We start from the raw sequence: 24299 nt of genomic DNA, 5'->3' as shown, positions 1-24299 counted from the left end.
GCTGAATTCTCAATGTGACAGTGTGGAGGGGGTCAAGAATTTAGGTGGTATTCACATCCTTTTCAGAAGACAGGATTAGTTCTCTGAAAAGCAGATTGTTATAAAGTAAGACAGCTCCTTTGTCCCTCTCTTCTGCATGTGTCTGCTCACCATGTGATGCCACATTCTCACATGCACTGCCCCCATATGATGTCATCCACCATGTTATGATACACAATGAGGACCTCACCAGAGGCAGCGTGATCTTGGACTTCCTTGCCTCTGGTACCATAAGCTAAATAAATCTCTTTCCTTTATAAATTATCTAGTCTCAGGTGTTGTGTTATAGTAACAGAAAATAGGCTAAGACAGCCCTATATAAAATTTCTAGACATTTGATGGCCTTTACTGAAATTGAGTAGATGCCATTTGCTGGAGGCATCTATTGACAGGACAGGATCCTCTGACCTATTAATCTAGGGAATAATATAAATATATTTCCAAATGTCATACAACCCATGACTTCTGGAATAAACACTGTTTTGCAAAGTATAATATTTCTTTACCTTTCTACTTTTTTTTGTAATGCTTATTTAAAATTTAAGTCTGCTCCATAGTTGTCTCTGCTACCAGAGTCATGTGATATGGATGTTCATCGCCTAAGGAATAACTGTAAGGCTTTTTTATTTTCTATTTAAACAAATTACAAAAATAGCACTGGGTTATTTGCACCATGAAGTTATTTTAAAGTCAATCTATTAAACGCTGTATATTTGGTGCTCTTTTGGTTTTTATGGTTTTTTTTTTTTTGTTTTTTGTTTTGTTTTGTTTTGCTACCCTTTGTTTGTGGGATAGCCCTTTGATAATATCAAATAATACTAGTCACTAGAGTGTAGTCTGGGAATAGAAAACCAGATTAGTGAAACAGAATTGAGTGTCCAAAGCTCCCTGCAGGGCTCATGACTTCGGTAAAACAAAGGCCACATGTTATCTTGGAGGAAATGTGGTGCTGAGATAGAAGCACAGCCCTTGAAGCAATCTGAAGTATCTCTCTACCTTAGTCCTCACACAAAGTCAGTTTCAGATGATTGAACCTTAAATGGGAAAAAATAAGCTATTAATGTTCTCAATGGGAAACAAATGCAGGAATCATTTCCTAGTTTTGTGTATCTGTTTTTTTTAGAGAGTTCTTCAACTTCATTTAACCCCATCAATCCCCAAGTTTTATAATTCTGTGACTATTTCAACACAATTTGCAAAGGTGCATTCAAATAGATTGAAGATCATAATAGAAAGCATAGATATGTTATTTATTAATTAATATTCTGATTTTAAAATTCTTATTATCATATAACTGTGTTACATATTTTTAATGACACTAAGTTTTTATGGGGATTCTAAAATCTGGGACAATGGGACAAAAATAGGTTAAAAAAATCAGCAACCAAAGGGGGGAAAAATGGACAAAGGCAGACACAGAAAATTTCCCCAAAGAAAGGCAGTCATCTTCAAAAATATGGAAGATACTTAACCTCGCTAAAGATCAGAGACTCATATGAAAATTAAATATACCGTATAAAATTTACCCTTCCAGATGTAGATTGCTCACAAATTTGACACAGCTCAGTGATGATAAAGGTGTTTTGAAAAGACCATTCTCACAGACTGTTGTGATTCCTGATATAATCGTTTGGGATGATTGTTTAGGTAATGTATGTAATGTACAATTGTAATTGTAATGTGTCAATCAAAAATAAAATAACACAAAAAAATTTAAATGTATTTGATTTTTGACCTCAAAATTTTACTTACAGCAAGGAACTATTTGGTTATGTATGTAAAAGTCAATCACAAGTGATATAAAGTGCTTATAATATATCAGTGTTTATTAGTTATTAAAAATTAGAAATATCTTAACTGGTTACTAATTAGAAATTAACTGAATAAGCTGTAAGGCTTCTAATAACTATTATTTAGTCATTAAAATGAGTACTAGATTCATAGCTATTGACATGGAAATCTGTCTCCAACACTGTTGAATAAACCAACAATTTATGACATATCAAAGCATGACTAATATTTGATTTTATGTATAATGTGATGCTGTGTTCTTGTAAATTTTTTTAAAATCAGATACGGTTGAGCTAGGGGTCAGGGTGGCATAGAGAGAATAATGGAAGAATGCCAACCAAATTGGTTATGGCACTTATATCTGGGTGTTAGGGTTTCAAGTGCTTTTAACTTTCCTCACTATGCATTTTCTCTACTGCTTGACTTTTATTTTACAAGAAGCATCTCTTTAAATTAGAGAATTTATCACTTTAAATAATAATTGCATTTACTTCTTAAAGTTGTATTCTACAATCCTGCAAACTTAGTTTACTTGAATTTCCAATATGATTTTTCTCTTTCTACATTTTTTTATTGATCCATTATAGTTGTACATAATGATGGGATTTGTTGTTACAGATTCATGTACCAATATGATTTTAGGCTTAATATTTTAGGAAAATCAACATACATAATAGAGCATATGGTATATATCTTATGTCACCTTTTACTAATAGAAAATCATTTTATTCACACATTTTAAATAGCAAATTGGCTTTTGTTAGAATAATAAGTCGCTTCAATAATTCTAAGAATTCCGCTTAAGGGAAACCTTTAATCAGTAAATTTTAAGTTATTTCAGTAAAAATTAAGCAACTTTGGAGAATTCTGCTCATATTTAAACTGTGGGTGAAGCCCACAACTTTAGTAAAATGCACCTTTTATGTTTCTTTAAAACAGAGGTCAACTACCCTGGGTCTGTATCTGGTCTGCTGTCTCTTTCTGTGGGAACCATGAGATATAAATCATTGCCAAATTTTTAAATGGCTGGGAAAAAAATGAAACGAAGATAATTGTTCATAAAAAATAAAAAATGAAGTAAAATTTAAATTTCAGTATCCATAAACAAATTATGAATTTTATCTATAAAGCAAGTTTTCTTCTTTTTCTTGTCACATAAGTACCTTCATAATATCCATGATTTTGCTTCCTGTTCTGCAAATCCCACTGTATTTACCAACTGACTCTCTACAGGAAAAGAAAGTGGGTATGCATGCAGGTTACCTGAGGACTCAGGAGCTCCTGTGTCCCTCTCTGGTGGCTGCAGGTTGCTGTAAGGAACAGAGAGGTAGCGGATGTTTTTGGTGCCAGCCTGTGGGTAACAAGTAGAAATAAAAAGTGGAATGAGCTTTTGCAATTAAGACCTTCCTAGAGCCAATAAAGCAGAGGACAGACCCACACTGCAGCACCTGGGTTCCATTACTGGCTTTCAATCACTTTTGCTTGAAGATAGCAGAGTACTTCCATCTTCGCTATGTAGTTTTTTCCTTTTTATCATATAACTGACCACTGTGAACCTCTGCATCTTATTCCCATCAACTCCACTGAGATTAGGATCCATGTTAGGGTCCATTTAGTCTCAATTCCACCCAGAAATCCTAGAAAGATTGTCTGATGTGGTCTTAGGTGCAGTGGGGATGTGAAGATTAGGCCCCAGGGTCTCAGCAAGAACAAACTCTTCCCTGAGTCCTCCTGGGAGGGCCAGAGGCTCTGGTTCAGAGAGGACCCCTGGCATGCTCAGTATCTGGCCTCTGTGGGGCCTGAGTCTAGACCCTCAGCACAGGGTCCATGTGGCAGTCACTGACTCCTGTGGAGGGCAGTTCACTCCCATAAACCTCATGGGCAGGTGCCTCGGGTCACCTGGACCGAAAGCAGAGGTTGCTTGGTGTCCCTCCCTGGCAGCAAGGTTAGTTTCAGTATCAATGGTGGCTCAACTGAGGAGCTGATTAACATCTGCAGACTAAGGAATGTCCCCACGCACCGGCTTGGCCCAGGGCAGGCTGTGACCTTTCCTCATGCTTTCTCTCAAGGTGTTCTGACGTCGGATGAGAATCTCTTTAGCCTGCTTCTCGCTTGTTTGGGGTTTGAGGTTGTATTTGTTGTAGGATGGGGTCTGCAGAGAGAATGGAAAATGCAACAGGTAAGAACTTCTCCAGTGCAATTTCCGGCCCCAGGAGGCCAGGGATACATCACACACCTGAGGCAGGTAGAGCAGGTAGGCACAGAGAAGCTTGGCTGAGAATTGCTTCCCTTGCAGGTAAGCAAGCCTGGGCCCTGAGAAAAATCTGTAACCTGTGGTTACTGTCTTGGGGGCAGAGCTTAGACTGCATCCAAGCCTTTCTCAGCTGTTCTAACCTGAGGTACCCTCAGACCTGGCTGCCCCAGGCATGCTTTCTCTTTCTCAGGTTGTGTGGGCATGTGTGTGCATATTTTAATTTTATTTTATCTTATTGTGCTGGGCCAGTGGTTCATAGGCATTTGAATTTCATAGATAAAAAAGATATCAGTACTACTTTAGAAATTTCTAGAAGGTTGCTATTTTTAAAAAAGTTTTGCCAATTATGGAAAAATACCCCCCCAAGATCAAATAATTTCTACCAATCACTATTATCATAAATTCAGGAAGGAAGAGATCTTTTAACCAAAATTAGTAGGAAAGACATACTCTAAGATAAAGAACAGGGCTGGAGTTGTGGCTGAGAGGGAGAGCACTCGCCTCGCATGCGTGAGGCACTGGGTTTGATCCTCAGCACCACACAAAAGTAAAATAAAGATATTGTGTTCACCTATAACTAAAAAAATAAATAAATAAACATTTTAAACAACCACAACAAAAAAAGATAGGCCACAGTCCTTCAAATTCAGTCAATTTATCTTCATGATAAATTTCTTCTTTGTCTCTTACCCAAGACCAGGAAATATTTGTCAGGGATCGGAGGCCAACATTGGTGCTTAAACAGATGTTTGCCATACTCACAGCTGAGACTCCCTTTCTCCCTTGCTGCTACCTTGAGGTTCATCAGTGCATGCCCACTTTTGGGGGGGTGGCTAGTTGGTGACATACTGTGTGCACTGATAAACCACAAAGTCCTGCTGCATGATAGAATTGGGACTGCAAGTGTTATCTCTAAAGGAATAATCAATTCAACTGCAATAGAGCAGACATTCTCTCCTCCACGTGACACAGAAGGCATGGCCTTTTACCAATGAATTGGAAGCCGGATATGGTAGTGCACGCCTGTAATCCCAGCAGCTAGGGAGGATAAGGCAGTAGGCCTGCAAGTTCAAAGCCAGTCTCAGCAATTTAGCAAGGCCCTAAGCAACTTGGCAAAATGCTATCTAATAATTAAAAAAAAAAAAAAAAAAAAAGGTGTGGCTGGGGATGTGGCTCAGTGGTTAGCACCCCTGGGTTCAATCTCTTGTATCAAAATGTAAATAAGGATTAGGATCCTGGGCTTTAGAAGGCTTCCAGTCTCTGGAGGAATCAAGTTGACAAGGATATAATGCTATGTGCCTGTGTAAGTGACACATGGTTGGGATCACCTGGGATTCATAGAGTACAGGCCATAGGTGCTTGATGAGGCTTGGATGTGACAGGTGCATTGCTCTAGGGCTCTAGGACATGCACTGAAAGATGAGAGAGTGTTATCCTAGGAGGAAGTTCCAGAAAGAAAGAACACAGGGCCTATGTATGACAAGGGCCATGAACAGACGTGGAGGGAGAAGTAGGGGGGCTACTGGAAAAGAGAAGGAAATGGTTTGTAACCATGAGAACCAAGTGCATCACTCCAAGGGGAGTGAGAGACGAGACTGCAGGGGCGACAGGGGTGGGACAGGCCACCAAGAGCCTCTCAAGGAGCAGAGACTTGATCCTGCAGACCTTGCGTCCTTTAGGTGGGGTGTACCCACTCCAGGGTACCACCAGGTGATACACGGGGTGCAGAAAGAAAATACGGATGCCTCCATTTCTGGGGTTTTTATCTAAAACGTACAAAAGGGATTAAGTCTCACTCGAACTTAATGCATGGGTTTATAGTGGGCCCTCAATTCATCCAGACGGGGATAGTCAAGTGTCCTGCCAAAACAGAAAAGAGTGTCCCTAGTGGGGAGAGTCTGGCGACAGTGTCCCCGTGCACGCGTTCTATTGATTTGCAGTTTCTTATTTGTGTGTTAGTGGATATGCAGCCTGTTGAGTAGACTTGTGGTTTTAATGATCTCTTAACTGGACGAAACCTCACAAAATAGATGATTGTCTGTAAGGATTTCCACAGGGCCAGGTACAAACTGAAGGCCAAAGGAACAAGGGGAAAAGTTGACTTTGCTCCTCTCCCCATAGACGCTCTTCATCAGCCACTTTGGATAAGCTAACTAATCTAACAGGAATTTGGCCAAAATATTGAATTGTGGTGACAATTGAAAATATGGATTCTTAGCCATCACCTTTAAGAACAGACCTTCACCTAAGAGCATTTTATACACTGAAATATAAAACATAATGATATGGACCCTAACAGAAAAAAGTATTTAAACATTCAGACTCCAAAACATTGAGACAAAGTTTTATAATTTTCCATCAATGTTAAAGTCATACAAACTTGAATTCAGCATCCATGTACTTGTATATATCTTTGTGTGTATACATATGTTCCTACTAGGAATTCCTAGGCCTAGACCTAGGAGGAAGCTGCACTTCAACATTTGAACCTTGGCTCTTCTATTTTGCCTCTCCCACCATGAGCCTTGTCTATGTGGTCTTCTGCAGGGATGACAGAATTTCTATGCATATAATATACATGCCAGTCTTTTCCTTCTTCTTCCTCCATTTCTGCCCTCTTGTGAAGCTGATGGTAACTGGTTAAAATCCTAAATTTCCCATTAAACCTTGAGTCCTAAATGAGAGCAAGAGCTCTGTCTTATTCAGTTCAGTGTTCCTAATGCCTGGCCCATTACAGATGTGTCTAAACCTTATCTGCCGTACAGAACAGAAACTGAACAAATGGCTGTGATCCTTTAAAAAAATATGCAGAAACTCTGAAAGTAACCTGACCCCATAGGCCACCCCAGGAACTGCAGATCAACTTTTGATCTGTCCTTCAGTCTAAGGAGGTGCTTCTCTCAGGTATTTGGAAGAAGTGTTTTTCAAATTCCATTCCCTTGCATTCCTGAGAGCTTCCTGGGTGGTGGTCCCACTGGGAATTTCCAGAGGTCCCTCCACTTCCCTGCTCACGTAGATTCCATCCTGAAGGTGCCAGAGGGAGAGACTTCAAACAGGTGTCGGCTGGAGATACAGCCCAGGTCAACCATGTCTGACGATCACCTAGAGTGAAATCCTGCACTCATTCTGAAGCTGCCCCCAGATGACTCCTAACTCCCAGGACAGACTCTTCCAAGACTTGGACCGTGAGGAACACTCCCATCACCAGGCCTGGACCTGTTACCCAGCCTGGAGGACCTCAGAGGGCTTCTACATATTCTTTACATCCCTCCGCAAAACTGTAGATTTCTTACTAGACAAAGTATGGTTGTCCTGGGTTGCATTTCTACGATGATTTTCCCTTCAAGAGAACAAAATAATAATAATAATGATAATAATAATAATAATAATAAAACCATGTAGAAGAGAAGACTCTCATGACTCCGGTAAAGCTCGAGTTAGAAAGTAAAGACAAGAAGGAGTGGGATTGGTGAGCCTCACTCACCAAAGTACTGAAAGAGAAGGCCAGAAGGAATCTCCTAGCTGTCACCTCCCTGTTGATCAATTATGTTTTCCTCATTGGATTCCCATGGCGCTCATGTCTAAATCCTGTAAGTGAAAAGCAGTCAGTGTGCTCAAATTGGGGGGAAATAAGGAAGAAAGATGCCACTTCAATCAAAAGGGAGAACTCCAGAGGGCAGATGGAGGAGGAAATTTAAAACAAGAAGGAAGGGGTCTGCCTGGGATCCTGCCCCAAGTGAAGAGGATGGGTTGGAATTCAGGATCTCCACATCCATTTCTCCATCGATTCACCAACATGGGGGGGAAGCTGGGCACCAGGTATCTGGTGGTGCTTCTGTACACCCTTTGGCTCTCCCTAGGAGAAAGTTCTTATCTATTGATCTAAGGCAGGATGCGATTGTCTTACTGCAACAGTTTCACTTGGAAAGATCTGAAGGCAGTGGAATTCAAGCAGCTCTCTTGGCGGCGACCTATATTCCATTCCCTCAGCTGGGGTGCGGCCTTTCACGGACACAGCCCCCTCATCATGGAAACAGGAGGCCAGAAGACCTTCACTTTTACTGGATTGTAAGTCTGATGTCACGGAAAGAGTATGGGGCAGGAGGTCAGAAGACCTTAGCTCTGAACTTGGATTGGTTTTGGGACCTTTCATAAGTCAGACCATCAACTTCACTCATTTTTGTGCCTTCTACTTAAAAATGAAGAGCTTTGATTTTATGATTTTTTTTATTCAATTAAGATTATCATCTATAAAGAAAGACGAAGGCCCTCAGAATGGACATATGTGGTTAATTACGATCCTACCCAAGAATCAGGATGGACGATTAAGTCTTCAAATTTTGAAGATAAAGTAAAATAACTCTTAAATGGATGATGTCAGCATATCTGTCATTTAATTCAGCCAAAAGTTCTTAGGACTGCCTCATTCATTGCCCTCAGAAATATTCTTGCATGTACATTGGTCTAGTGGCTGACATCTACTACGGATTCCATACCTATTTCCAAAACTGAAAAATAAGAATCTTAATACATTTGTTTTTTTTTTTTTTTTCCTGGTCTTCAGCATTATTGTTTCAATATTCTAAATGACTTCAACTTTCTTTTGTTGTAGCTGAAACCACTGAGGCAGCTCTGCTGTCTTCAGTGCCCTGGTGCCATCTGTCTTTGGTGTGTGGTGGATGAGCTTGACTGCTGCTCTGCCCTTGGAGGACAGGGAGACCTGCTGGTTCTGGAAAACTCCAGGCTGCAAGGCTGGGGCAGCCTGACCCCTAGAGACTGCAACTGGGTTTGCATTTCTTTTTATGCTGCAGGTGCCAACTCTGTAGCAGAAACATGACAATTAACTTTCTGTTCTCCAGACTGAGCAGAGAGAACTTGTTCTAAGTGGCTGCTTTAGAGAGGACATGCGAACAAGAGCGGGTTCCTGAAGGCATGGTTCCCGGGACAGGCAGCAGCAAGGAGGCAGAGGACTCATACACACCCTTTGTCGAACTTGGTACATGTTGCGAGTCAGGATGTCCCTCATGGACTCCACGTCTTCAGGGGAAAGTCTTTTGATTCCTTGTATCCTCTGGGCCCTGGAAACATCATCAGAGAAAGAGGAACGTTATTATTCTCCCACCTTGGCAAGAGATACCACATAAACACCAGGGCGCCCCATACGATTGATGACCCTAAGTGTCAGAACCCCTTTTTACATAAGTTTTTCTATTGGTATTAATAAATTGATTTGAAATGTCAGAATATATGTCTTGAAGCTTCAAAAAAGAATTCCTCGGCGCTCTTATGTGAGTTTAAGGTGACAACCAAGTAATTTTTCCCCTGCCACTCTGTTACGAATTAACATGTTTGTCACATACAATAAAAATCAATTAATGGGAAATGATACCATAAAATGCAATCCAAATGTTTTATAAAATGACTCAAAGTTTGAATCTCTGTTAGTTCTGTATTTAATCTCATTATGGACAGGGTGACAAACATTTCACAGACCCACACCATCCACATGACACATTCTGAGTAGCACTGACCTTAGAAATATTAAAGCCGCATCTATGATACATTTATCTTAGAATCGGACCTTCAGGGATTTTTATCTTGGTTAATGAATACTTCAAGAAACTAGCATCACATTTAACAAAGGGAATCAAACTCTTCACACCATGAAGGTCAGTCTGCTTTGAGACACTGGGCACTATGAACCCCCGAAAGAGTTTAAAATCCAGGTTATGCCCAGGTTAGCAGTCAATGAGCAATTGTCCTCTGGGGATTTCAAGTCATAACCTTGCTATGGGAAGAATCCTCATGTGACCAGTGTATTTGATTACAATCTACTGGCAGTAATTTTTTCAAAACTTTTTATTACATGAGTAGTATGTATTTACTGAAGGAAGGAAGCAAGCAAGCAAAAGAAAGTACGAGCTAGGACTTCCTTTTAATATCACCACCTTCCTTCCTTTCTTTCTATGAACCCTAATTGTTACTTGACTCCATGTTTGCTATTTCTAGCTGCCGCTATAGTAAATACGTAAGGGCACCGATGGCTTTAATATCTGCTTTCATATGTTTCTAGGTTAATTGATCACAGAGATGAGTAATTATTAGTTCCAATACAGGCCATAGTTAGGCATTTTTTTCCCCCAAACATTAGTATCAATGTGGTCATAAATTGTAAGGATATTTAAAAAGTAACATGCAATTGGAAGGAGATTTTAAAGGACTTGGATACCAGACATCACCTCATGCCAGGATTTTATTTAGCCATCCTATCTGTACATTGACTAATGTCCTATCTAAGAATTATTGAAATCAGAGGTTCCCTATCCTAAGATAGGGAGAAATCTAAAGCTGCAAATGTCACCTCTATTGATATTCCGTTACCAGCCTTGGTGATCTAAACATTATTATCAGAGCATTTGAACCCTACTGTGTAAATGTCCTTCAAATAAAATTCATTTTGAACTAGGTACACTCACACACCCTCATAATCTGAACACATTCCTTCATTATGGTGGGTGTAACCTATGGCTCAACAGAAACACCAGTTAGCCAAACAGTTCCGTTTTCTATGTTCATAATAAAACAGGCAGATAGGAAAAAAAAAAAAAACAGCGATAAAGGAAATGGTAAAGTGAAACTTGATACAGCAATAGAGTTATGCTGGCATTTTGCCCGCTGTGTAATTGGCCACTTTGGGAAGGAGCAGACTTAATCCAGCTCATTCAGGCCGTGGGCTGGAATGAGTAGTCAGGGTGTCTCAAAGGTAGGGCCTCTCCTGGACTCCACAGTGAGAAGCCGCAGTGGCCAATGCAGCTGTGGCTAACTTGAGTGGGGTGCTGCCTGGAGGTGTTTTTTTTTTCTCTATGACACTTTGTTCATAAAATTATTCCTGAGATGTTCACATCACAAGCACAGGAAAGACAGGATCCTTAGAAAAACTGAGTGAACAAAGGTGTCTGGGTCAAAAGATTCAAATGAGAAACTCTAAGACTCTTGACCCTGGAAAATTCACTTATTGTCCATAAAGGAAATAGCCATCACCTGAAGTAAAAGTTCCGCGGTAATTTCACGGTTCCTAAAATCAAACTAGGAAAACCTCCATCCAGATGTATTTGAATGCAAGTTTCACTTTCCTGTGTGTGTGTGTGTGTGTGTGTGTGTGTGTGTGTGTCTGTCTGTCGTCTGTCACCGGGGATTGAACCAAGGACCTCATGCATGCCCTACCAAGTGCTCTACCACTAAGTTACCTCCCCAGCCCAACTAACTCTTTTTTTTTTTTCTCAAATGCCATTGTAATATAAAAGGTAGCTTTAATTCAACTGGAATCTGGAAGATTTTATATCCATTCCCCAATATGGATTCCCAAAGATCAAATATGATATCCTGATTTGTTTAGAAAAATATATGAACTTTTAATAGTGTAGCCCTGAATTCCATGGGAAGAGTGTGGCTGGAAGCCAACACACACACCATCAGCTACTCTGTGCACCAGGCTACCTTCAGTTTTTTTTTTTTTTTTTTGAGTCTTTTTATTGTGACCACCCAGATGACTAGCATTTAGAATAAACGAAGCATGGATGAGAAGATGACTTCACTCCCTGTAATATCACTTTCAATTCTGGGAGTGAAAGATCACATCAGAATCTATATCCCAGAATTGCCACAAGAATTCAGAAATGGTGCACTCTTTCATCAGTTAAAAAGTTCTTCAACTACAGTGGAACTATTTTATGCTTTAAAAACAGATGACACGTTAAGATTACTTGGGAGTTTTAAAATATAATACGTTGAAGCCGTAGAGTTGCAGTCTTGTTCTGGCAATAAATTTATAAATATTTTAATGCCCCTATGATAGTAATCAAGATATTTCTAAAGCTTCGACATTTTTAATCATTTTGAGCTTCTATCCTCTAAGAATTTCTAATAGCTTATCACTCATGAGTAAAATAATAATGAAATAATAATGAAAGCGTGCGCTCTGCCTATTCCATAGAGTAGGTTTGCTATTTGAACAACGTAGCAGCAATGGGGTTTCACAGAATCAGTGTCATCTGAACTGTCCTGTGGACAACCCTGTTGGTAACATTCTCCTGAAGGTCACAGAATTTCAAAATCTAAACCTTTTGTAGAACAATTGCTTAAACTTCTAAAGAAAAAAATATATGAGCATTTTGTTGTTATCATCTCATACAGATTACTAAAAAGCGAGCTGAGTACACCCTTCTTTTTCCTATTATTGTTTGAAGGTTTGTTTATGAAGAAATTAGCCGCTTTGATCTCAGGAGAGGAGTTCCTTTTCGCTTGATGTCCTACAGATTTCTGATGAGATCAAATAAATGCAATTTAAATCTAAACCTGTATTAGATATCAGCTTTAAAAAAAATCCCCTCTCTCACCCTCAGTTAATTAGCTAGTTGGGGATAGAGTAGTAGAAAAACATTTCTTACCTGTAAGACTCCCTTACTAATCTGGAATCAATATCTGAAGAATTAATTGAATCTGGGGAATGGGATTGGGAGGCGACTCTAAATAAAGTTGGTTTAAAATCCCCTGGAAGGTGGGGCAGTTGCTTATGGCCAACATAATACATTCAAATACATTTCAAATACATTCATAATACATTCAAAATACATTTTAGCACATGACAGACTGATTCTCATTTGAGATAAGTGCCCCTACATTCCTAGACCAAGTGCTCACATAAATGGAGAGCAAAGCCATAGAGGAAGTTGCTAATGGTCTAACTGCCTGGAGCTGTCCAGCCCTCCCCTACCCCTGCATTAACTCCAGTCCATCCTTCAGTGAGCAGCTCACATGCCAGGAGGCCAGCACGCTCACCTCTCCTCTCACATACTAGCATAGCTCCCTATCATTTATGATTGCACATTGCACAGTTTTTGGAAAAAATTAATGTCATGACCCTGCTAGAGGACGGTGTCCACAACAGCAGGGTCTAAGTCTGCTTAATACACAATAGGTGCCTAATAAGTCTGCAAGGTACACAATAGGTGCCTAATAAGCAGCACTGGAGCTAAGGTACCAAGTGTACGGGGGAACTAATCATTAAGTAAGGTCTGAATGCAATATTGTAGAAAAGGCAGGAAAAAAATCTTTAATGAATAAAGTATCAACATTTTCAATGAAAACAGGATCAGTATTCCTGATTTTTTCCTGTTGCCTCCGGCTCCACTCGGGCCCAGTCCGGCTTCGCCAGTAAATATTTGTCAGCACTTTCCCCTTTTAGTATCAGAAGCTTCCTTAAAGCCTTGCAATGAGAAGCACCCACAAAAACAAACAAGCCACAAAAACAATCTCACTCAGGCAGAGAGCTTTCTGTTTATACTGCCATCCTCAGGGAATCTAGTTTAGATTTTTCTCAGGCCACGTTATGAAGGAAATGGTGTTTCTGACTCATTAGCAGGTAAGGGAGGAAGGTGTTGTCTGAGAAATCACACTCAAGCATCAGTGACAGTTTTGTGGCTAGCTATTTTTAGCTTTCCTCTCCACTTGCTTTTCTAATGTGAGAATGTCAGTGAGCTCATGATCAAGTGTTTTTATCTGCTGGAGACAGGATAGAGGGGTTAGTGTCCCTTTCCCTAAATATACAAAGTGATTAATTTTCCCAATGCATCAGTCATTCCTTGGAAGAAAACTGAACATCTTCAGGAGGTGAATTAATTCTGTGACATTGAAGGAACTCTCGTTAAATATCAGAGAGGGAAAGCAGATTTTAAAAATGTCTAGCCAGCGGTTGGGACAATGGGTCAGCACATGGTCCAAGAGAAACACCTTGTTTCAAAAAAATTATCCTGTGATGATGGATTTATACGCAGGTACCACCTCTGCCCACACCGCCTCCACCTCAGCTACCTACGGTCCTTTTTCGCCAGGAAGCCAGCCAGTGACCTGCTCCTGCTCCAAGCTGGTCTCACACTCTCACACGGACCTTGGCCTTAGACACAACTGCCAATGCAGCTTTCTCCTTAAACAGCCAACTGACCAGCACACCTCTTTGCTACCACCACTCAACCCTTTATGGCTTGGAGGAAGGTCACCCGAAGGCCAGGGTGTTGATAAAAGGAGAGTCCTGAGGACTTTCAAAAGGCAGGGTCTAGTTGGAGGTTTATAGGTTATTGAGAGTGTGACCTCAAAAGGGGTTTGTGAGACCCCAGTTTCTTCTTTTCTCTGTTCATTGGTTTGTGATGTGAGCACTCGCTTTTACACGCACCCTTGCTGTGGTGTGCCACTGTCACCAGAGGCCCAAACGAATGCAGCCACCAGACCTGGAACTGGAACTTCCCCAGCTGTGAGCCAGGACTGGCCTCTCTTTACTCCATACGTAGCCTGGGTCCGGTATTTCACTGTAGTGACACGGAGCTAAGACGTACATCCCCAAGCCCAGGTTAGCATCTCAGGGAGGCAACATGTCTCGCCTCCCATAAAGAGAGGTCGACAAATGATTTATGGGAAGGAGAAAAAACACAGTGGTAAGAAGGGCAGATTCAGATGAATGGGGTTTCAAGAATAGAGACTGGCAGTCAAGAGAAAAAAGAGAAAATCTTAGACCATACATTTCCATTCTATAAATGTACTTGCCCCCTCCCAAAGGAAGATATTGTATAAGAAGGCATTTTTAAAAAATATTTATTTTTCAATTATAGTTGGACACAATACCTTTATTTTATGTATTTATTTTTATGTGGTGCTGAGGGTCGAACCCAGGGCCTAGCACATGCAGGAGAGGGCTCTACCACTGAGCCACAACTCCAACCCCTAAGGAGGCAATTTTGCTAGAAAGTAATTTTTCTCAAAAACAAAGTGAGATATATTAACCCTGGACTAAGCCACAACATGCCAAGATTCCAATCTTGGTTTTGTACGATTCGTCCTCACTGCTGTGGTTTGGATCAGTGTCCCCAAAGACCATGTGTTAAAGGCTTCATCTACAGGCTATGGTGCTATTAAGAGGTTGGCAACCTTTAAGAAGTGAGGTGTTCAGGCCTTTGGGGTCATGGCTTTGAAGGAGATCCTAGAACCCCAACTACTACCTCTTCCTCTCTTTTAAGTCTCTGCCATGAGGTAAACCATTTGGCCATATACTGCTGCCATAATGGGCCATTTCACCACAGGCTCAAAAGGAATTTAGTCCATCATTCATGGACTGAAACCTCCAAACCTTTTCTCTTTATAAGCAAATTATCTCAGGCGTTTGTTACAGTAACAGAAAGCTGACTAACACACTCATCTTTTTGCCTCTTCCCTCCAGTATTACCTCTAAAGAGAACCACGAGTTAATGTTCCCTGGAATTTGGACAATGAAAGTCTGGATCAAAAAAACAGATATGTCTTACTGATTGGATATGGAAAAAGCTGTAGAACTCAGAATCCCAGTCTCGACCATCTCAATAGCTTGTTTCATTTCCAGCTTCTTGTACAAAGAAACGATGCTTGATTTTGGCTGGTTCTTTCTGATTAGGATTTTCCGTAAATATCTATGATCAAACTTTTTGAACCTAAAAACGAAAAACAACATTTTGGAAATCTTTAATCTCTATGTGTGGTCTGAGTACAAATTTTTCTTAAACTACTATTTAACTGCATTCTGAAAAACATCAATGCCTGGAATTCATAGCGTTTGAACACTTTTTCATTTTTTCATTCATAGTACTTCTGCATTTTTTTATATAAAGAAAGAATGGCCCGACTGCCCTGAATACATTGAAAAATCAACTAAACAAAAAGAAAAGGACAAGCCATAATCAGGGCAAAAAGTATGCATAAGAGGAGAGGGAGAGGCCCAGCCCAGCTCAGCGTCAATTGTAAGAGAAGAAATGAGGGGGCTGAGGCTTTTGAAGGAGTGTTCCATTCTCATAGCTCCTAAGAGCAGCTGCTGTGCTGACAGTAATACTGCCCTATTCAGCCAGAACCCAGGAAGGGTAAATGTCCCTGTAGTTATCCAGATAATTTTGGATCTTGACAATTAAGGGGGAGAAAAAAAAATCCCACATATGTCCAAACAGTCTGAATGACGGAGACTCTGGAATGGCCAGAGACTGATGGCCGGCCGCTGACTATTGTTGGTCACCTCTGTCCAGCCCACTCTGAGTGCGTGTGGCGCCTTTGGAGTGGCCCATTTGTTTGGAGTTGAAATTTTCAACATTTCCCATCAATTTCCATTCAGAGAGTAGTTTTTCTGCTGCTTTACGTTTTTTTTAGAGGGGAGCCTCTCGGCCCCCGCGGCTGGCTTATTGTCTGGGGATTGGTTTCCTGATCTGGGAGGCATCCGTTAAGTCCCCTCCAGGGGTGGCCGTCTGACTTCCTAAACTTGGGGATCTGTTTGGCTCAGACCCCGGCTACTCTGGCTCCAACTGGGTCACCACCCTGTCCCTATGGTTTTCTGCCCTTTTTCATAAAAGGCCACAGTTCCTGTTGATTCTTCAGTCCACTGTGATCAGCTCCCCGTGAAAGGAAAGTGACCACGATGCTCTAGAGCGACCTTCACCCCCACTTTCACGACTTGTCTGACATGCTTCTGGCTAAGCCCACCTTGACCGTGTACCATCCAACTCCAGGGGCTGCTGTGGTCCCACCCCACCGGCCTCTGTGTCTCTTGATAGGCTCAGCGGTTCCTTGGTGCTCCCCACATCCTAGCTCGCTCCTGCTTCCCTTCCAGCCTCCTTGGCCACCTCCTTTCTTTTCCTTACCAACCCCAGATCATCAGGAGTCCTCAGTCTGTCTTCCGTCAGCATCCCCTCTTTATAGGCTTAAAATAATCTCACCCATGCTCATGGCTTTAGCTACCAACGACTCACAGCTTACAGCAGCTCATCTCTAGCCGCGCTATTTCTCCTTCTGACTCCATCTCCAGAAAAAAAGAATGAGATCCGACGTGTGAGGTCTGGCAGAGGAGAGGGACTTTGGCGTTTTTTAAGAATCATTATGTAGGAAGGACCCTGAAAGATCTTCCATTGAGATGTCCACCACCATCGAGGAATCTCTGCCCCAGGATCCCTAATGGTTCACCAAACTCCCTTCACAGTCTCCTGAAGCCAGTCATTCCATGCTTCAGCTGCTTTTATCCTGGGGGATCTTGTCCCTGTTTTAAACTTAAACACGACTTTTCTAATTTCCACTCCTAGGTAGTAGTACTCGTTCTCTCTGATGCAACCTAAACCAGGTTTACAGCCTCTTCCACTAGAAGGCTCTAGGCATGACATGTCTGGGATTTCCAAGGGCTTCTTGCATGGTGTGGCTCCTGGGACTTTGAGCTTCCTGGTCCTCTTTGAAAGTTCCCAGGAATGCCACAAGCATGCTTTGTTAGGTGCAGGAACCCTGAGTGCCTTACTTGTCTCTCACTTGGTAGTGGCTCCAGTGCCCACACACATCTTCAATTCCAGCCTTCAAGTGATCCATCAGCTGCCAAAACCAAGACAGAAGAAAATCACTCCTGGTGAAGTGCAAACTCTAAAAGACACACGGGGAAGGCTGATACACAATGGAAACTGGAGGAGGCTTGAATTTCCAGAAGCCTACCCCCTTTCTTCCTCTCTATTCATGTAACTAAAATATGCCATGCCTTTCATATTATGTCAAACTAGTTTCATGATTGAAAGACTCTCTAGATAAGCTCCTTGATAAGTCACATAGTACGCAATGAAAACAGGCATTTGCTGGCATTGGCTTTGAATATTTACCTAGAATGATCCGGGAAGTTTTTCGTTACTGAAAATATATGGATGCAAAGTCTAATAATTAACTGTTACTTTTAATTCCATTGCCAAAACAAGAACATGCCAGTATCCAATTTATGTAGTTTCTCAAAACATAGTTCTTCAGATAAACTATTGTGATAACATATAATGAGACAACTTACCTATATTTCCCTTTTTTTTATCTATGTATTTACACTTCAACATTCGAGGCAATTATACTACATTCACTTCATCCACAACTGTTTACAGAATTTAGGAGAAATGCAAGCTTAAAATAATTACAAATTAATCTCTAAATAATTTAAATTATGAATCACTGGAGTCCATACTAATTTCTGACTTTTTCCTTTTGAAAAGAAAATTAAGATTCCAAATTATTCTTTAAATTACTTAATTGACAAATTGCCTGTGGATAATTATAATTTTTTGAGAAAAAGAGTAAAAACTGGTAAAGAAATGATATATCCAGGCTGTACAGATTTAGGTTGTATTGCCTTGTTTCTCAAAGTAATGCATCCAAATAGATAAAGATAGAGACAAAAAAAGTATACATTATGTTATGGCACTACATATTTCAAAACACTCTCTATCCCTTTAAATATTTTCAAATGATCTTGAAAAATTTGGCTGCATTTCCTGAAATTTAAATTACTCTAGTTCCTCAAGTATCTTTTGCTATGAAACTCAAGGCTGATTTAGGAAGATTTCATTTATTTCTCCCCCATTAAAATTGTGAACTGTCAAAGATAGCATTGTAGTAGTTATTTGGCTCAATTATCCCCTGAAAGCTTGCATTTTCTGAACAGCAAATATACCAAGTGTCCCCCAATCACTGCTGGGCACATCCATTGCCCCATGGGGCACAACAATCAAAAAAATGATTTCAGAATATTCTTTCATAAATGAGCTGAAGTCTATCTCTGTATGTGTGTGTGTCTTCCCTACATTAATTCTCAATTCTATTCCAGGGAGCCATACAGAATGTTATTCTATGTGTATTGTGTTGAACTCAAACAGGTAGAAATCAGACTGAACTTCATATTCACCTTTGCCTGGATGGAGTTCCCTCAAAAACTGCCACCAGGCCACATTGGTAATCTTTGTTATTTCACCATTAAAAGTTAAAAAAAAAAGAAAAAGAAAAAGGACCCCATATTCCTGTGGAAGAATGATTTTAGAAGTAAGACAATTTTGAACATTAGTCGCTATAATAGTTCTTCTAAGGAATCGAATTGACTAATCAAGTCCCCAATTATCCAACTAAAAACAAATCTAGATATTGTTGTGATTCTGTAGATATGATTAAAGTTTGTAACCAGTTGTCTTTAAGCAAGGGAGACAACTCGAGATGATTTCAGTGGCTGGATCTGGTCGGTTGAGAGGTCTTCACAACACAGTGAGGCTTCCCAAATGTGCTGTGGATGAAAGCTGTAAGTCATGCCACAAAGTTTTAGCCTCCCCTTCTTGGTCTGTCCTGTGGATTTTGGACTTGCTAACCTCTTTCTACGAGAGTATAAACCAATTCCTTGAGCAAATCTCTTTATATTTCTTCTACTGGGTCTGCTTTTCTGTTGGACCTTGAAGAAACACCGCCATCTTGAAATAAAAGGGAGAGAGAAGGGGGTAGAATGAAAGAAGACGGTTGGACCCCGCGATTCTATAAGCAAGAAACTGGCCAATAAAACCACTCAGCTTGGAAGGCATGCTACCTTTTACACACAGGAAGTATGGCTCAGAGGGTAGAGTGAGCACTAGAAGGTAAAAGAAAGAATCTAAGGACATTATTTCCAGGCCTGGAAACCAAATGGAATTTTCCCAGAAGGACTTTGCAATTCGCTTGGGACCCAAGACTTGGTTTTCACTTCCATTTCCCCACTTATGGAAAGGGAGTGTCAACACCTGTTATCCAGCAACTGTCCTTGCAGTATAATTAGGAAACAGAGAACTAGTTTCCTGACTTTTATAGGATGAGAAGTGAAACTGTGCCTTAAAATGGATTCTACCAAGAGTCCCTGATGTAGATGATCGAGATGATGATATCTGGGACATTTGAACTGATGAAATTTAGATGAGATATGGACTTGAAGTTGATGCTGTAGTGGATTTAGATCTCCATGATACTAGGATAGATCGAATATATTTTGCAGGTGGAACAAATATAAATCTTAGAGAGACAAGAGAGCAGAGTGTGGTGGGCAGAATAATGGTCTCCCAAAGAAGTTTACATCCTAATCTTTGAGACCTGTGAATATGTTGGTTTATATGCAAAGGAGAACTCAGATAACCAATGGACTTAGGGTTACTAGTCCACTGACTTTAAGACAGAGAGAACATCTAGGATTATCTATGTGGGCCCAACGCAATCACAATGGTCCTTCAGTGTGGAAGAGGAAGGCAGAAGAGCCACAGTGGTGTGACGTGAGAGAGACCTGTCAGTCATTCCTGGCTTTCTGGATGGAAGGGACCCAGCCAAGGAACACGGGAAGCCTCTAGAAGCTGGAGGATACAGGAAAACAGATTCTTACCTAGAGCTTCCAGAAAGGTATCAATAATAGTTCTTCTAAGGAATCGAATTGACTAATCAATGGGCCACACCTTGATTGTGACCCATTTCAATGCCTACCTCCAGAACTCCAAAATAATGCATTTGTGGTGTTTAAAGCCATAAACTTTTGTTAATTCCCTACAGCAGCAAAACTAGGAAACTAGTATGATCACTTTTAGTGGCGGTAGGGAGGAAAGAGGCTACAAGTCTAGTGACATGTACCCAAGTCTCTAGAACATCCTCATAGGTGACAAGTGGGCAACATCTTATGAACTCATTAATTATGATAAAAAAGATAACTTACACGGGTATGAAGCTCTTCGTTGATGGATTCTTTTTTATTGGTCTTTCTGACATCCAGGTATCTGACCAGAGGGCCAATTGTGATGCCCTAGATCATAAACAATGAAATAAAGGGTTGTGCTGAGATGAAAATCACCACTATAGAGAACATACTTATTATGAAAATTATTACAATGACTAATTGGCACATGTTTGTTTCTAGCTTTTCTTGAATATATGCTTCTATGTTTACTTTTGTTCTTAATTCGTTTAAGGGCTGTAATAAAAATCATACTATCTGTATTTTCATAAAGAACTTGATTTCATCCCTTAAAATAACATTTCATTAGTTTGTTAAGAGCTAATGCCAACTGAAAGAAAAACTTTTGCCATCTAGTAATAATTGGAGTCTCATTTTCAGAGATGTATAGTAGCATAGTTATTCACTTGTGATCCCAGGATATTTTACCAATGTGTTGCATTCATCAAAAAGCATCACATTTTAGACGTTAGTGACCGATCATGAACATGACCTAGACATTTTTGGGAATTTTGTTTGGGTATGGAACAGAAATCTAATCAGATGAGTTTCCTGTATTTGCATTTTTAAAATCAGATACACAGTCCCGAAGAGATCTATTTACATGAAACATTGAGGAAATCTACCAACCTGAATGAATGCAGTAAAATATATAACTACCAGTGTAGCCGTGACAAACAATTTCTTCCTAGGAAAAAGAGACAGAGGAAGCAGAAATGCTAGTGAAAAACTTCCAGCTCCGCGAACACCACTGTAGAAAATGATGCACTGGTCCTTGATGGAGAAGGGGAAAGTCCGAAACTGGTTACTGACATAGAAGAGGGCAAATACGCCTAGAAAGGGGGAGATACAGATTAGAACCGGGGCCGCCAATGGGTGGAGATCAAAGGCTGGTGGGTGAAGCTGAGGTCTCCCTGCCTGCCCTCCAACAAGGCCACCCGATTCCAGCACACCCAGGAGCGCCCTTCCCAAAGAGAACCCTCTGAAGGCCCTTCCCTTGTTGGCTCGGGAGACCACAGTGCCCCAACTTGGAGGTCTTCGCTGGTGGCTTCCTGCCATGTGTAGTTTGCACATGTGTGTTTAAAATGACAGAATCTTGCTGGGCAGAGTGGTGCACACTTGTAATCCCAGTGGCTCAGGAGGCTGAGAAAGGAGGATCGCAAGTTCGGAGGCAACCTTTGCAAAAGCGAGGTGCTACACAACACATTGGAGACCCAATCTCTAGATTAATACAAAACAGGGCTGGGGATGTGGCTCAGTGATCAGGCACCCCTGTGTTCCATCCTTGGTTACCCCCAAAATAAAATAAAATAATAGAATCTTGATTTTTGTGTGTGTCTAAGGGGATATTTTTAAGCTATCTTCATAATGATTTCTCTGCCTTTCAAAATTAGTTAAAGCAAGGATATTATTTGGGAAAAAAAAATGTTGATCTCATATTCTCACTGGCTTTCCCAAAAGAGGTCTGGGATTTCAGTGTGAGGAGAGTTCTCTGCTTTCGAGTAACTGTGACCTCTAAAGCTGAGCCAATGTTTTCTGGTTGGCTCTGCTCATTTGGGGGTTCAATGCAACAAGTGAGGGGGCTCCCAAGGGCTGGGGCTGGGAACTCTTTTGCCAGAATTTCTTAAGCTGAAGTTGGAAGTTAGGGCAACGTGTCTGGACATAAAAGTGCTTTCTACGACACTAATTCTGCCTCCCAACGTGTCCCACAGGACTGAGCCACCACCAATGTGCTGGTTCCTGGTGGAAAAGGTTCCTCCCTGAAAACTGTCACTAATGAAAGAGGTTTTATTTCAGTGGAATGAATCTCTCCACATACTCATGGACCTCCAACCACACAGGCTTTACAGCCTCTGTTAACAGGGTTAACATAAAAGACAGAAGAATTCAAAGGTTTCCTTTTGTTTTGTTTGTACTGGCTTCTCTATAGGCCAGTCCTGTGAACTTGAGCAAAGTTATTCTTCATTTCAAGCCCAGAATCTTCATCTGCATAATAGAGAGGAGAGCCATCCCTTGGATACCAAATTCCATGGATACTCAAGTCCCTCATATAAAATGGTATGGCACTCGGATGGAAAGGAGGCACACTCTCCTGGATACTTGAAATCATCTCTCAATCATTTATAATGCCTAATAAAATACCAGTGCTACATCAATAGATGTTATGCTATATTTTTTAGGGATTAGGAAAAAAAGTCTGCACATGTTGGGTACAGGAAGGTTTTTCTTTTTCTACTATGATTGATCTGTGATTGGTTGAATCCATGGATGCAGAACGCAAGGATAGAGAGAGCCAAGTATATTTACCTCAGAAGTCAGGCAAAACAATTAAATAAACTTGATATCCATAAATCACATAAAATGAGGCCTTGAATCTCCAAGCCTTCAAGAGCCTTATAAACACTCATCATCATTATTATTAGCAATAATGAGTCAGGATGGAAAGAGAATGAGCAGTGAGTGGGAGAACTGGATTCTGACGCCTGCTCCATCAATCACTGGAATGCGGTCAATTGGCCCCTCCATCAATGGCGGTCCCATCAGTTCTCTCAATTATAAGATGATGGAGTTGGGCTAGATGGTCACTAAGGGTAAACAATGTTGATATAGCCACAATATTAATCTTCTTGTTGGTTGGGATGAAGCTCTCTAATGTTATTTCTTTTGATATTAGTTCCACTTCCCTGAAGATTTGTAGAATATTGGAACTGAAAGACATCTAAAATTTTGGGTGGTGGAGGAAGATCTTTGAATAGAAAAATGTCTGCCAAGTTCAAATGACTTGTGAATAACATGATGGGATTTGATTTCGGATTTGAATGTATACCAAAGTTTCTTTAATTGTTTTTCCACCAGGGACCCAGTAGGCATACATATTCCACTGTCCTTATGAATATTTTAATATTTCTGCCTTCTTATTATTCTTTCCTAGATCCTAAAAAATTAATTTGAAATTGATACATTCAATGTAAGTTCTCAACCACTTCTCCTAATTTCTCTGAGTAATTGATTTTAAAAGATTAGTCGAAGTCATTAGAAAATATAATGTTTCTAATCAAATAGAAACACATATATTGTAGCTCAGTGCCTAATGTATTTTTTTTCTGGTTCCTGAAACATAAATGTTCAAGATAAATCAGCAATCATTGAATCTCAATTTCAAAAATTATGCACGATTTACAAGAGGGAGATCATTTAATTTATAGTTGTCCTTACTAATTCGTATTGAGTTCTTTTTAAAATAAGAATTCACTTCCTGGCCCTTTCTTTGCTAGATACCCATGCACTAAACCCTCAAACTAACTGTGCTATTTAGAGGGATATGTAAGTGTATTTGCCTTACACAATTTTGAAGTTCTCACTTATCCTGTAACAAATGTGTAAATACCCACAGTTTATAATCTATATCTGATTTAAGGTGCAAGAGGGTAAAAATTGGCAAAGAAGTGAAGTGCAAGGGATACATTTACTGAGCTATATTTAAATGTGTAGATGTAAAAGTTCAGTCTTCAATTAAAAGAGAAAATATTCTTTGCTTCCTCCCAGCTTCAGTGCAGAACCTTATCTGCCAGCCACTCATAACTTTGAGCTGATGGAGGGAACCCACCTAAAACATTCTTGGTCACTACCAGGTGC

At 40.4% G+C, this 24299-nt stretch overlaps 1 protein-coding gene across 1 annotated transcript in view; it reads right to left on the bottom strand.

Annotated features, from left to right (window-relative positions):
* The window catches only part of Slc9a4 (solute carrier family 9 member A4), a 51562-nt gene that overhangs the window by 2109 nt on the left and 25154 nt on the right, over window positions 1-24299 (bottom strand). Inside the window, exons 5-11 of the mRNA XM_026408619.2 lie at window positions 21294-21496; window positions 20646-20732; window positions 17430-17500; window positions 15436-15597; window positions 9066-9162; window positions 3851-3982; window positions 3094-3181 (exon numbers count right to left, since the gene is read on the bottom strand). Coding sequence (XP_026264404.2) covers window positions 3094-3181; window positions 3851-3982; window positions 9066-9162; window positions 15436-15597; window positions 17430-17500; window positions 20646-20732; window positions 21294-21496 — 840 coding nt within the window. The remainder of the gene's footprint in view (window positions 1-3093; window positions 3182-3850; window positions 3983-9065; window positions 9163-15435; window positions 15598-17429; window positions 17501-20645; window positions 20733-21293; window positions 21497-24299) is intronic.

Source organism: Urocitellus parryii, chromosome 12 (assembly GCF_045843805.1).
Source record: "Urocitellus parryii isolate mUroPar1 chromosome 12, mUroPar1.hap1, whole genome shotgun sequence".
Classification (NCBI taxonomy): domain Eukaryota; kingdom Metazoa; phylum Chordata; class Mammalia; order Rodentia; family Sciuridae; genus Urocitellus; species Urocitellus parryii.
This window is presented reverse-complemented; position numbering and strand designations above follow the sequence as displayed.